Source organism: Somniosus microcephalus, chromosome 22 (genome assembly GCF_052327205.1).
Source record: "Somniosus microcephalus isolate GS21.2 chromosome 22, FLI_Smic_1.0, whole genome shotgun sequence".
In the NCBI taxonomy this organism is placed as follows: domain Eukaryota; kingdom Metazoa; phylum Chordata; class Chondrichthyes; order Squaliformes; family Somniosidae; genus Somniosus; species Somniosus microcephalus.
This window is the reverse complement of record NC_141008.1, coordinates 41,882,052-41,896,139: the sequence shown is the minus strand read 5'-3', so window position 1 is coordinate 41,896,139 and position 14,088 is coordinate 41,882,052. Positions and strand designations below refer to the sequence as shown.

The 14,088-nt window shown below is 41.1% G+C and overlaps 2 protein-coding genes across 3 annotated transcripts in view; both read left to right on the top strand.

Moving 5' to 3' along the window:
• LOC147102212 (double C2-like domain-containing protein beta) overlaps positions 1 to 676 on the top strand; it is a 99,914-nt gene extending 99,238 nt beyond the window's left edge. The window contains exon 7 of the mRNA XM_085965102.1: positions 540 to 676. Coding sequence (XP_085821228.1) covers positions 540 to 676 — 137 coding nt within the window. The remainder of the gene's footprint in view (positions 1 to 539) is intronic.
• Positions 1 to 8,569, top strand: part of LOC147102211 (double C2-like domain-containing protein beta) — a 397,434-nt gene extending 388,865 nt beyond the window's left edge. For both annotated transcript variants that reach the window (XM_085964513.1, XM_085964515.1), the window contains one exon: positions 540 to 8,569. The gene's annotated coding sequence lies outside the window, so the exon portion shown is untranslated. The remainder of the gene's footprint in view (positions 1 to 539) is intronic.
• Positions 8,570 to 14,088: the final 5,519 nt, after the last annotated feature.

The following is a 14,088-nucleotide window of genomic DNA, read 5'->3' as shown; positions in this document are numbered from 1 at the left end:
TTGTTTGTACATTGATTTGAATCCTTGTAATACTTGCTTTGTGTACTGGTAGCTTGTAGATTTTCTGCTGGGTAACAATATAGATTTCTACAATTTGTCTCCTTAGTTAACAGTGACTGCTTCCAATAGTTATTGGTGATTTCCCTATAATAGGCAGGTGGCTCACCAGAGGTACTAGACAATGCTGATGAAACCTATGCAAGAAATGTTAGAATTAAATGTTCTGAAATATTGAAGCACAATATTAATTATATAATCTGAAAAATGTCTTTTGGTGATTGAACCTTTGTGAACTGCAGGGTCATTTTATATCCATATCTTAAATGGAGAATGGAATCATTTAATTTTAGTTTATTCTAAGAATATAATGATGTGGTTTATGAATCCTGTATATTTTTCTATTTCTACCTTCTCTGATCACTAGATATTCAATTAGTCTATTTTCCTTGTATGGCAAAAAGAAAGGTGCATCATTTTAAAGCTGTTAGTCTTCCAGTACACAGAAAATGGATAACAACCCTTACAAATGTTGTGTTTAGGTGGGGTGACGCTTGGAATTAATGCAAAAGGTGAACGTTTAAAGCACTGGTTTGACTGTCTGAAGAGCAAGGACAAGAAAATTGAGCGCTGGCACACATTGACCAATGAACTCCCAGGATCTATTCTCAGTGATTGATGCCAGGTGTCCATTGAGAATCTTGCTCTGCAACTCCGCGCAGGACAAGTGAGGTTCTCTTCGAGAGCAGATATAAACAACTGTCGCAGAAAGGTTGGGCCTTTTGCACTTTTCGTTTCAGAAACAACTCTCTCTAGGCCTCTTCACAGATACCTAACTTTGCCTGGTAATCTTGTGGCTTACATATTGGCTTATGTACATGTTTACATGCATTTGTGTATCTGAGCACTTGGGATAAATATCAGAGGTGTACCTTTGGATGACTTTTTATAATTGGTGTAACACCAGGAATTATCCACTTTTGATGATTGATACTTTTAGTGACCCAGGCCAAGCAAATTATTTACTGTTTTTTGGGGTGTTTAATTTTTATTACTACAAAAGTGAAAACGTCTGGAGTACTTAAATATAGCTATCCTCTCTATTGCAGACAGGTGACCCAATTCTAAAAGAAGTTGCACAAAGGAATGGATCCTGTCTTGCGTTTAGTATTATTTTGGAATACAGTACTGGAGAATGATGGCCATAATGGTGGCCAATTTTCCATAGGTTATATTACTTTATTGAAAGCAAATCTATTTTAGGTGAAGTTTGTCAATATTCCAAAAAAAACAATTGACAAGTTTAAAATGAAGCTGAAGATGGCACACACAAAATAAATGTAGCATGGTTCTCATTTTAATTGTCGTCTTTTCGTCACTAGAATTTGAAGATACCGCTCTTCTGTATTGGAGCCCCAGGTTTAAATCGAGCGCTGGGGTAAATAATTCCGTATTGTTCCTTAATTCAGTATTTCACTATTAATGGGTCATTAATGAATCTTACTTCCAGTGGAAATAAACAACACAAGACAGCTCTCAATTAACAGCTGTAGTAGTGGAAGTCCTGAGTTGAATATATGGAGACGAGAAATGTCAGTGGTAGCAAAGTAGTTAATAGCTCACCATCTGAAAAACAATAGGAGTTCATAGTTGCAGGGCTATGGATGAGTGGGACTAATTAAATAGCTCTTTTCAAAGAGCCAGCACAGGCATGATAGGCCAAATAGCCGCCTTCTGTGCAGTACAATTCTATGATTTTGGCTCACAAAGGCCGAGATTTTGTCATTGGATGCGGCTTGGGAGCGGGTCAGGTGGTTTCCAGGTTCCAGTCCTGCCCCCAACTGCATCCGGCCTGTGGTCGTGATTTTACATTGATTGACCTTGTTAAGCCCACCAATTAAGAGGAAGCCGGTCAGATGACGTCATTTGATGACGCGTCATCTGCCAGTTTTCTTAAAGGGACCACGCACAATTTTTTTTTGACCGCTCATTTCTCCGTGTTTGACAGCATTGAGGTGCTGCAAACACTAACAAGCGGCAAAATTGAAAAAGAGCCTGTCAACTACTATCAAGTACCTGTTAACAGGCAGGTAAGTGGCTTTAATCCTCTTCCCGCCGCTAGGTGTCGGGTCCATGCGCAAATCGGGACCCGACACTTGGGAAAATTGTTTGGAGGCGGATTGATGGCGGGATTGGAACCCACCGTCAATCAAAACGATTTTAACCCTTGACCCACCTCCAAACCCGCCCCCTCAATGCCGATAAAATCGCGGCCAAAGTCTTTATGATTTTATCTATTTAACCTCCTCTTCTCCAGTTCATGGCTAAGAAAGTATTCTGCCCTTGTACTCCTCCCCTAGATCATGTCTGTAGGGCTGGAAGTTGTTGCTTTAAGTTTGAAGTGTAGGCTGCATGTTTGGCTCAATGCTTCCTTGTATTGGCACTGATCTGTGCTATTCCTGAGCCACAAGCACCTCGTCCAAGCCTGGTGCAAAAACAAAGAACATTTCCATCAATCAGTGCTCTCAAACTTTGTTTTATTCAGCAGCAAGAGAAATGTAATTTTACCAGTCCTCATGCCATTACTAAAGACTTGCACAAGCACTACTGCTAAACAGTTCCAACAGTACATGCCACTTCGAAAACTGGGCTGACCAACAGCTTCCAAAAAGCTGACACAACCTCACAAAAGCTGACAGGCCAAAAAAAAACCTCATAAATAAAGAAATAACACATATTTATAAAGCACTTTTCACATACCCAGGCCATCTCATAGCGCTTTGCAGCCAATAAATTACTTTTGAATTGCAACCACTGTTGTTGTGTAGGCACAAGAATTATTTTCTAATAGAACCTGGGCACACTTCCAGAAAATCTTGATTTTTTTGATACTTTATTTGATGCATTTCTGCTACTTTGACCCCTTGCTCCAAGCCAAAAATGAATTCTCCTGAAAGGATCACCGATATTTTAAGTAAGAAAATAAAAGTCATTGCAGGGACTTTAATCCAACTTTACAGGAAGCAGTAAATCTAACCCCAGATCCATCGTATTCATGTGCGAACTGAAACATTTTATAACATGCACCGTCAATAATCCCAAACATTCTACATTCGCAAGATAAACCTGGCTCACTATCACATCTATCGGTGTCCCTGACCCCATGGCAGCTCAGTAGCAGGTGCAGGATTACATTACTGTAACTGTGATTTAATTATTTGAAATAAACAACTTTCATTTTTAATAGCTGCAGAAGGGATGAGTATGAGTTGGTGTCATTGAAAACAAAATCTTGGAACCGAGTTCTGATGACCAGTCATGCCCAAACATGAACCTGCCTTTTCCACTTTTAGATGCTGATCAAACTGCTGTGTGTTTCAAACAATTTCTAATATACGCATACAGAAGCTCCTATTCCCAAAGAAAGCTACGTGAATGACTGAATAACCATAATGTCCCTTGGATGCAGCCCCCTCACCATAGGTCATGCATTTAGTGGCATTTAATGGAAGAGGACATGCCAGGGCGAACAACAGCTGGCATAATCTGATTGGCTAATCCTAACAAGATTCCACCAATGCTATCTGGAGACTCTGACATACCTACTTGGGAAAGACTGTGAACTGTGGGTAGATTTTCAACTTGCCGCCCAGGCATAAAACTGATGCATCAGCCAGTCATTCTAGAAATGCAAATAAAAAATTGCGTGGTTTCTGTGATGGGCGGACAATACACGGTGCTAGTTTTACGCCTGGGCAACACGATGACAATCTACCCCTTGTCTTTGTAGGATCTGCGTGGTCAGAGAACCAGATGCAGAGCTGTGTCATCTATTGAAAGAACACGTGCAGCTACCATGCAGCATAGGGTTGAAACTTTTCTCCACCTTCTTGCAGACAGGCTCCAGTAGTGACCTACTGGGATGATTTCACGGAGTGGCATTGAGGACCACTGTCCTTTGCAGCCACCTCATGTGGCACCACCTCCACTTTAGCAGCCATCAAACAAGGGTTGGATGCTGACCTGCTCCATATTTGGCTACAGTCTCACACTGCACCTTTGGTTTCATATCCCTTCACTTTTGCTTGAAAATTCTTAATCCCTTGGCCCTTCAGCCTTGGAAAACGCTTCTAATGGGTGAAGGTGCCATTCAGAAATTTATGTCACCTTTAATTGACCTCATCCCTTTGCAATTTCTCATTCCCACCATTAGTGGCTCCCTGCACCCATCAAAGTTTGCAATATATAATTATGCAAATCAATGTACCCAAGAGAATTCATTGCTGTTAGCACTTCACTACTTTTGATCATAAATGGTTAGTATGTGATTTGCACCAGTTGTTAACAATTTAGAACTGGCTTACATCAGTACATGAAAATCAGCCCCACTTCCTCTATAATGGGTAAAAATTGAAGCTGGAGTGCATATAAAAAAACATTAAAATTACTGGCAATCGAATATCATCTCAGGAAAAAGAAAGAAAATGCATCACACCTTAAAAAAAGACTCTTAACATTGTTGGTTCAGCCCCAAACAAAAGATTCCACCTGAAGGTTTAAAACATTATTAGAAGAGGCAAAACAATTGACAGCAGGTAATCATATCCTCGGCTGCAGCTGTTATCTCAAGGGTCTGAAGTTTCTGCGCTGATCCCCATTAGTGAAAGGGCGGGGAGGGAGCGGGAGAAAGAATATGCTCGATTGATCTTTCAAAGGGGATATTGCAATTGGTACACTTAAAGGATTAAGTTTTAAATCAATCCAGTAGTCTCTGCAAGTGCAGGCTAATAAATAAAGTACACACACTCTAGTAAACCTGTCTTTACAATGGTTTGTAGAATGGCAATGAACCAATTTCACTTTAATCATTTATTGCTTTCTTCCTTATGAACTACTGGTACCAAAAATATTTTATCCTTTCTGATGTGATAATACACTGCATTAAAGCTAAAAATAATTCACGGTATTGACCAATTAATGGTCCACATCTGTGCCTCTTTCATTCACTTAAATAAAACACACTAAATCTCACCTGCAGGTTCTTGGGTCCTGGCTCTTTTGTGATGGTAATTGAACATGAAATTGCAGCAATTTGTCCAACTCTAAGATTGGAATACTAGGGCAATATTAAATTATTTGTCAGAAAGAATGGTAATCACTTGCATTGACTTTAATTTCAGGAGATTTCTGTTGAGTGCATTGTGTTTGTTCAGCACTAATAATTGTTGCATTTCTTGTAATTAAAAATGTATGGCTATTTAATTAAAGTGCTATGATACATACTGCTCGGTATTTGAAGCTGACTAAATGTATACAAGATAAAACATTATAGAATGTGAAATTTTTGGGGCCTCATTTAAAAATCACATCAACAAAACCTTAAGTGTCAAAAATGACATTTAAATATTTGGACTTTTTTAAAACTATCTATGTGTGCAATTAATAATAACAAAACCATGTTGAATGTGCAGAACTCAGTTTGAAAATGAATTCTTGTATGCTTTATAAGAATCTGAATTTTGTATGGATTTCAATTAACGTGCATGAAGCTTGTTTGGCTGCTATTATTGTACTAACTTGCAAAGCAACAAACATTCCAGTTTGAAAATATTTTGTGGGTTATTAAGGCCAATAACATGTTGAGTAATGCTAGCAACATTACACTCTGCATGAAGTGTTAACTTCCTTATGCCTTTAAAATGTTTGGCAGTTAATCATATATTTTCTGTAAACAAGCCTTGCACTACAGGTTATTGTTCTATAAAACACATTATCTACTGTGTTCTTTCCATAGTTGATGATCACCCAACCTTCCTTAAAGAGGAAGAGATATCTGTTATGCCAAAGGTTCATTTTAACTCTCTCTACTTTCTGTGACACAGAGTCCTTGGTACAGCTTTTCAGTTTAACCTTGTGTGGAACAGGTGACCATGTAATGCAACAACAACAAAACCTTGTATTTACCCTCTATTGCCCCACGATGGATGCATTACACCTTTTTAAAAAACATCTTAAAATACACATCATTCCTGAATGTTAATTTAACAAAGAATACAACTATACTTTCTATTTGCTTTCCATGTTGGTCATAACTGAGTAGGATTATAAGATAACAGCACTTTGAACAGAGTTCATTGTACTCTGTTTCCCCATGTTACAAGCACAAATCCTGGTGAATGTAGTCCAGAGTGTAAAGGCCAACTGGTATTATTGTCAGTACAGGATAGCTTTATATCAGATTATCTAAATTGTATCAAAAATCAAGGGTTGATCTAAATTAAATAAATATTTTCAGAATTGCGTAATGGACATTGTTTTCATATCAGAAAAAAACACAATAAATAGACCAAAGAGGGGAACAGAAGGCTTTGTCTTGGTTTTTAGTTAAGTTCAGCTTTTAAAAATGTCTTGGTTAATTTTTAACTTCTATCCCACCTCTGAAGTCTTTTTCCTTTGAATTGCTAAGGCTACATATATAAAATACACTTTTTTAACTACATATAACCTAATTGATATTATTGTAGAATTAACAGACATCATTTCAGTTCAGACTTTCACATACATACACTGTGAAATTGTAAATTTTTACTGCATGGTGGTGGTTGTTCGAGAATACGTTTGTAGTTTGGACTTCGTGCCAAGGCTGTACATAAACCAGGATCAAGTCTGTTTATGGATTGAGGCCGTTTGGTTGGTTTTGGTCCCTGGAGTTTGGTTGAATAGGGGAGAGAGAAAACAGCAACGGGCTCTCTCGATCAGTGCTGGCTTGGCTTGAGGCAGGATGCCGCTCTCAACGTCTTTCCCTTTCTTGCGTTGGTCTGCGTTCCTACGTGAGAGTTAGTGCTCACATGGGCCAGCAGGAAAGCCTCCCAGACCATTAATTCTAAACCGAGATGGGACGTCACTCATTCAGATTGGCACCTGCCCCCCAAAGATGTTTATCCACATTTGGTTGTGGAAAGAGGTGCACGGTGCCACAGAGGGGTGGAGGCGGGGCACTCTTTTACAAGTAGCAGTGTGAGAGTTGCGCTTAGCTGCATGAGGGGGTAGTGAGGGGAGGAGGTTCACTCTCCAGTGAGTGGACATATCACTCTTCTTTGTGGCTCTTTGTACAGTTAGCCAGAATGGTTGGCTATGGGAGTATGACCGGAATATGCACTACAGTGCACCCCTCCAGCAGCCTGTCTACAGAAGGGGTTGAAAATTGTGGCGTTTATGTGGGATTCAGTACATCCATTATCTTGAGTTGGCTCCTATACTCTTTGCTGTATGCAGGAGTTGAGAGGGTTTGTCTGTACCTCTCCTGTCCCTGGCTCTATTATCTGGTTTTCTCAGTTTTATTTGCCTCCCCGAGGAATTAGCAGTATTAGCAATTGGGAGAGTGGTGCATGAAGTATCAGCTAAAGGATAGAGTGAGCTTGATGGCCCTTTTCCACCTCTCTTCATATGTTACCAGGCCCTTTTCAGGTCGAAAGAATATACTACAGCTTTTTGTTCTTTGCAGCATTCTTACTGATAGTTGATCAAAACCACATCAAACTATTTAAAAAAGGCTGAAGGATTTTTCAAAAACTCACTAAGGCCCAACAAAGACTTCTGTATCTTACGATCCAGTTTAACTTGAGAAGTTAAGATAACCTTACCAGGATTTGACTATCACTTAAGTGCTGATATACCAGTACATAGCAAAAAGCATATGGTCAAACGATGGTCCTGTGTTCCATTCATGGTAAAATCTCTGACGAGAAATCATTGACAATATGAATAATTTATTTCATTTTCCTGTTTTTTCTCTTTCTAGTTTTTTCATGTTACTGTACGTAATGCATGCAGGTAAATATTGTGAATCATCTTTACATTGGGTGTTTGATACTATTCAACTTTTATTACAATGTGGAGAATGCAGCATCAACTTTGAAAGTATCTTTTATTGCTCCTCACAATAATTGACTTTTGTATCTTAACATACCTATAAAAATTTAAACTGTGATATTTGAACTTGAATTATTGTCTTGTGATTTTTCCTTGTGGTGTTGGTGTCATTTCTAACGATGAAAGCGTAAAATGTAATCGGCAATTGGCATCAAGTGAAACACTCACTTCATGGCAGAACTGGCTGTGTCTGTGGAAGAAATATTTTAAGTGCTAGGGAGTGTGGCCATCTTGTTTTTTAATTTTCAACTTTGCTAGGATTTCAGAAGAATGGTATATTTTAGCATGTAATCTATTTCATTTTACTTACTGGTCTTGTGTGAATATTTTCTCAATTAAATGCAAAAAAAGTCGAAGCAGTCATGTTAATCTGTGACTTTTTTTAAAATTTATGCATCTACAGAGTTGTACCTGGTTAATTAAATGGGTTTTGGAGCTTTGTTTTACAGATTACTTTCATAGCATTCTGTGGGTCGATATGCTGCATCTATTTTCCATAATTCTTATAATCTTTTTAGTAATTCATAGATAATTTCAGAATGTCAGTTATTACCCGTAAGAAAACACTAGCTTATTTTAAAATAGTATTTTTCACAGTATTGTAATGTAATCTAATTTGATAAATGATTGCAATATTTCATTACTGCAGTTTTAATCTTATTTTGTTCTCCATGACCAACACTTTATCTTAAGTTGATACCAATGTGGCTCAGATTGCTGTCCTGCATATTACCCTCACCATCTTTTAGATACTAAATGGGTAGTTGGATAATTTAAGTGACAGCGATGTTCTCCAGATGGAAAAGATCTCTGAGGTGCTTGACATATTCTCACCATTAAAATGAATTTACTCAGCTTTGTTCACCACTTCCAATACACTGTGGCATTTTTTCCGTAAAGTATAATTTTGTAGAAAGGATAAGAGTCAGCCCGGCAATGATGTGTATTAAGTTAAATGGAGTCATCAGGTGATCAGAGATGTGATTGCTATAAAAACACCATGTGCCTGGAGAGCGGAGATGGCATTTTGGACTTAAGCTTGAGAGGTGTTGCAGATGCTGTTCAAGTAGATGGCAAAAGATTATATGGAATCAAAACTGGGTTGGAAGTAGAAGGTTTAAAGCTCCAGAATCATTTGAGACTGAAAGGAAATGTCACGGAAGCATGGAGAAATGGAAACAGGACTTGGAAGTGTATGCAACAGCAAAGGGCCTGGGGGGGGCGGGGGGGGAAACATTCATTCCAGTACTTTACTGTAGGCAATAGGTCAGGAAGTGTTTGATGTGTATAATACACTCATGTACGATGACGGAGAGGAGAAATGGAAAACAAAGATGTTAAATAGACAAGTTTGAAAAATGTCACATCTCCGATCAATATTATGTATGAAAGACATGCATTTAATACCAAGTTTCACGTTCATTAATCAATATATAACTTTGCAAGAAAAAAGGCCATGGCTTTATGAGTGCCGATCCCTCATAAGCCAGCCTCATTTGAAAATAGAATTGTAGTTGATCAAACAGAGGCAGAATATGAAAGAGAAAAGAATGCACACCCACAGAAAGCAGCTGATATTTGCAGAGCAGCAGACACCTGGGAGTGGAGCAGATGTCACGTCATCCATGGAAGGAAAACAACAATCAAGCTGGTCAATATAGAAAGAAATAAAGACTTGCATTTATATAGAACCTTTGCACAGAAACTTTCTCGACCACCAGACGTCCCAAAGCACTTTACAACCAATGAAGTACTTTTTGAAGTGTTGTCACTGTTGTAATGTGGGAAATGCGGAAGCCAATTTGCGTTCAGCAAGCTCCCACAAACAGCAATGTGATAATGACCAGATAATCTGTGTTAGTGATGTTGATTGAGGGATAAATATTGGCCAGGACACCAGGGATAACTCCCCTGCTCTTCTTCGAAATAGTTAGATCCGTGGTTCAGTGGATAAATAATTACACGGATGCTGTACATAAACAAATAACAGGTCTTTACTGGAGGAGGGTAATCTCTAGACTGGGGTACAGAGGCATGCGCACAGCTTATATACCGGTGTGGTCACTGCCGGTACTACAGTATACAGGAGCTGTAAAAAGTAGTTCTGACTTAAAGCACATACACTACAATTCCTCCCTTTTTAGATTAATAATACCCCCTTAATATTCAAATAACAATTACATTTTTACATGTACATTCAATAACAAAAGTCCATTTATAGATTCAGTCTTTGGGGCGGCTTCCTGACCCTTTCGGGATAGCGCCTTTCCGGAGGTTCTTGTTCTTGGTGCAGAGGCGATTGTGACCCCCTTTCATCGAGTAGTTCATCGGGTTCCACTGCTACTGGGTCTGAAGTAGATACTACCGGTATGTCGGGTTCATCCCCAGGTACTCGAGACATGGGGTTGATGCATTCCTGTGATGCTAAGATCTGATCGACGTGGCGTCTCACAATGTTCTCCCCGACATCCACTGTGTACATTAATGGCCCCTGCCTTGTACATATCATTCCGGGTTGCCACTTCTCTGTTCGATAGTCCCGGGCCAAGACTGGTTGCCCTACATTGAAGCTCCTTGTCGGCTTCTCGTTGATGTGCTGGAATTGTTTGTCCTCAACATTTCTTCGCACATTTGGTCTGAGTAAGTCCAGACAAGATCTCAACCTTCGGTTAAAGAACATCATGGCCGGGGTCTGGTTGGTAACTGCATGTGTCGCGTTTTGGTAGGCTAATAAGAAATTGTCCATCTTATGCTGTAGTGGAATTTCCTCGTCGCACATGGCCTTTATCGTCTTCTTAAAGGTTTGTAGGAACCTCTCAGCCAATCCATTGGTGGCTGGATGATACGGGGTGGATGTGTAATGCCTTACCCCATTCCTTTTCATGAATTTTTGGAACTCGTCGGACACAAACTGGTCCATTATCAGAGCAGATCTGCTCTGGCAACCCGTTTCTGGCAAATATGGTCCGTAGGACTGCAATCGTTTTCTCTGTAGTGGTTGAGGACATTTTTATCACCTCAGGCCATTTCGAGTGAGCATCCACTGCTATTAAGACCATTGAGTCCATGAATGGACCAGCAAAATCAATGTGCACCCGTTGCCATGGAGAGGAGGGCCACTCCCATGGGTGTAGAGGGGCATGTGGTGGTGCATTTTGGACCTTCTGGCATCCTAAGCAGCTCTTAGTTAGGTCTTCGATTTGTTGATCGATCCCCGGCCACCACACATAAGCCCTAGCTAGGCTTTTCATTTTCACTCCCCCCAGATGACCTTCATGTAGCTCATTTAGCACTCTCTCCCTTAACTTGGGTGGAATCACCACTCTGGATCCACACATCACTGTCCCCTGGCATACTGACAGCTGTTCTCTTCTGGATGAGAATGCTGGCAACAGTGAGTCGCCATGTGTTGGCCATCCGCTCACCGTCAATTCATATACCTGTGACAGCGTCGGATCATTGCGGGTCTCCTCTATATCCGCGTTTGTTACTGGCAATCGTTCAATTATTGACGAATAAAATATCTCGATAGGGTCCACTGCTGGTGCTTCCTCCACAGTAGGCAGTGGCAGGCGCGATAGCCCATCAGCGTTCCCATGCTGTCTCGTGCCTTTATATTCTATTTCATATTGATTCGCCCCTAGAAACAGGGACCATCTTTGTAACCACTGTGCAGTCATTACTGGCACGCCCTTCTTAGGATTAAAGATGGAGACAAGTGGTTGGTGGTCAGTCAGCAAGGTGAACTTCTGTCCATGCAGATAGTGGTTGAATTTTTTTACTCCCCATACTAGGCTGAGGGCCTCCCTGTCAATCTGGGCGTAGTTGCGCTCGGCTGAGGTTAGTGACCGAGACGCAAAGGCTACTGGCCTCTCCAACCCGTCTGGGAATTTGTGCGACAGCACCGTTCCAATGCCGTAGGGTGATGCATCACATGCCAAATGAATTGGTAGTGCTGGGTTGAAATGGGCCAACACCTCTTTTGATGTGATCAATTCTTTACACTTCTGGAAAGCTCGTCTACGTTCGTCATCCCACTTCCATGGTACCCCTGTTTGCAGTAGGGTGTTCAGCGGGTGTAATACCGTAGACAAATTTGGTAAGAACTTGTGGTAATAGTTTACCAGCCCGAGGAACGACCTCAGTTGTGACACATTTTCCGGTGCTGGAGCCTTGACTACTGCCTCTATCTTGTCAGGGGGCTTATGTAACCCCTCTTCATCGATGACGTGGCCACAATACGAGATCTGTTTTTGGAAAAACTCGCACTTGTGGCGATTAGGTCGTAGCCCATATTCCTTTAATCTGGCGAGCACCTTCTCCAAGTTAGCGAGGTGATCACCGTCATTTTTGCCCGTGACCAAGATGTCGTCCAAATAACACTGGGTCCCTGGAATCCCTTGCATACCTGATCCATCGCCCTTTGCCAGATAGCCGGAGCCGAGACTAATCCAAACACCAGCCGGTTGTATTGATAGAGACCTTTATGGGTGTTGATCGTAAGGTAATGTTTCGAGGCTTCTTCTACCTCCATGTGCAAGTGCGCCTGGGCTAGATCAATTTTGGTGAAGCGTTTACCACCAGATAGCGAGGTGAAAATATCCTCAATTCGTGGAAGCAGATATTGCACCGTGTGAAGGACTGGGTTCACTGTCACCTTAAAATCCCCACAGATGCGGACCTTTGGTTCCCCAGGCATATTACTCAATGACCTCTTCATTACAGGAACGATGGGTGTAGCCCACTCGCTCCAGTCCACTTTGGACAGTACTCCTGAACGTTCCAACCCTTCCAGCTCTGCTTCAACCGCTGGTCTGATCGCATAAGGCACTGGTCTGGCCTTCAGAAACTTTGGGCTTGCATTATCCTCTATTTTAATTGTTGCTGTTATTCCTTTTAGTGTTCCTAGTCCCTCCTGGAACACTTCTTTTGCATCAGTTAGCATTTTTGACAGTCGTCCAGGTGTGACGTCGTCATCCTTTTTGGCCTCCACCTTCAGTGCCTGTATGGAATGCCAATCTAAATGTATCTTCCGGATCCATTCACGTCCTAGCAGTGGTGGTCCTCCATTTGGCAATACATATATATCCATTTTAGGTATTTCCTGGCCTTTATATATCACTTTCACCCTTATTTTTCCTTTGGGGTAGACTTTTTGCCCCGTATACGTCTTCAAGACAATCTCTGTAGCTTTCAAGGGTATGTGTGAAAATAGCCGCTTGTAGTCTCTTTGATTTATGACTGTTAGAGCTGACCCTGTGTCCAATTCCATTTCCACTTGGACTCCGTCTATCTTGAGTGTAACCCAGATAGTCTGGTGATCCTCCATTTCGGTTACATTATGTAGTTTCAGACAACCCAGCTCCTTGCTTCCGGAGTCTCTGTCACTTTTCTGTTCATCTGAACCACTGTCCATCACCTGGTGTACCTTTTTGTACTTCTCCTGTGGAGATTTCTTACTGTTGGTTTTCTTCCCAGACCTGCAGACTCTTGCTATGTGTCCTGCTTTCCCACACTGTCTGCACACTTGGTCCTTGAACCAACAATCTTTCTGGTCATGTGTTGTTCTGCCACAGCGATAGCACTTCCCTGTTCCATAGGTCATTTCGTTGGTGCCATATTCTTGCAGTCTCCATTGTATCTCTGCAGCGCCCCTTGCGGCTGCTTCATGTGATACTGCCATACTGAAAGCTTTGTCCAGCGTAAGGTCCTTTTCTGATAGAAGCCGTTTCTGGGTTCCTTCACTTTGTAGCCCACACACAAACTTGTCCCTTAACGTGTCTGCTAGTCCCGCTCCAAACTGGCAGTATTTCGATAGCTTGCGCAGTTCCGTTAGGTACTCAGCATTGCTTTCGTCTTTGTGTTGGTTCCTTTTATGGAACTTAAATCGTTCTGCTATCAGCAGCGGTGTGGGGTTTAAGTGGTCCTGTAGGATTTCTACTATGCTTTCAAAATTCTTGTTTACCAGCTTCTCTGGGGTTATTAGATTTCGCAGTAACCCATAAGTTTTTGCACCCATGGAATTTAACAGAACCAGTGCTTTATTAGCATCTGGCACTTCATTCGCCCTGCAGTACACCTCAATACGTTCCACATATGTCGCCCAATCTTCGACTTCATTGTCGAACGTAGAGATACTGCCACTCTTCGGCATCCTTG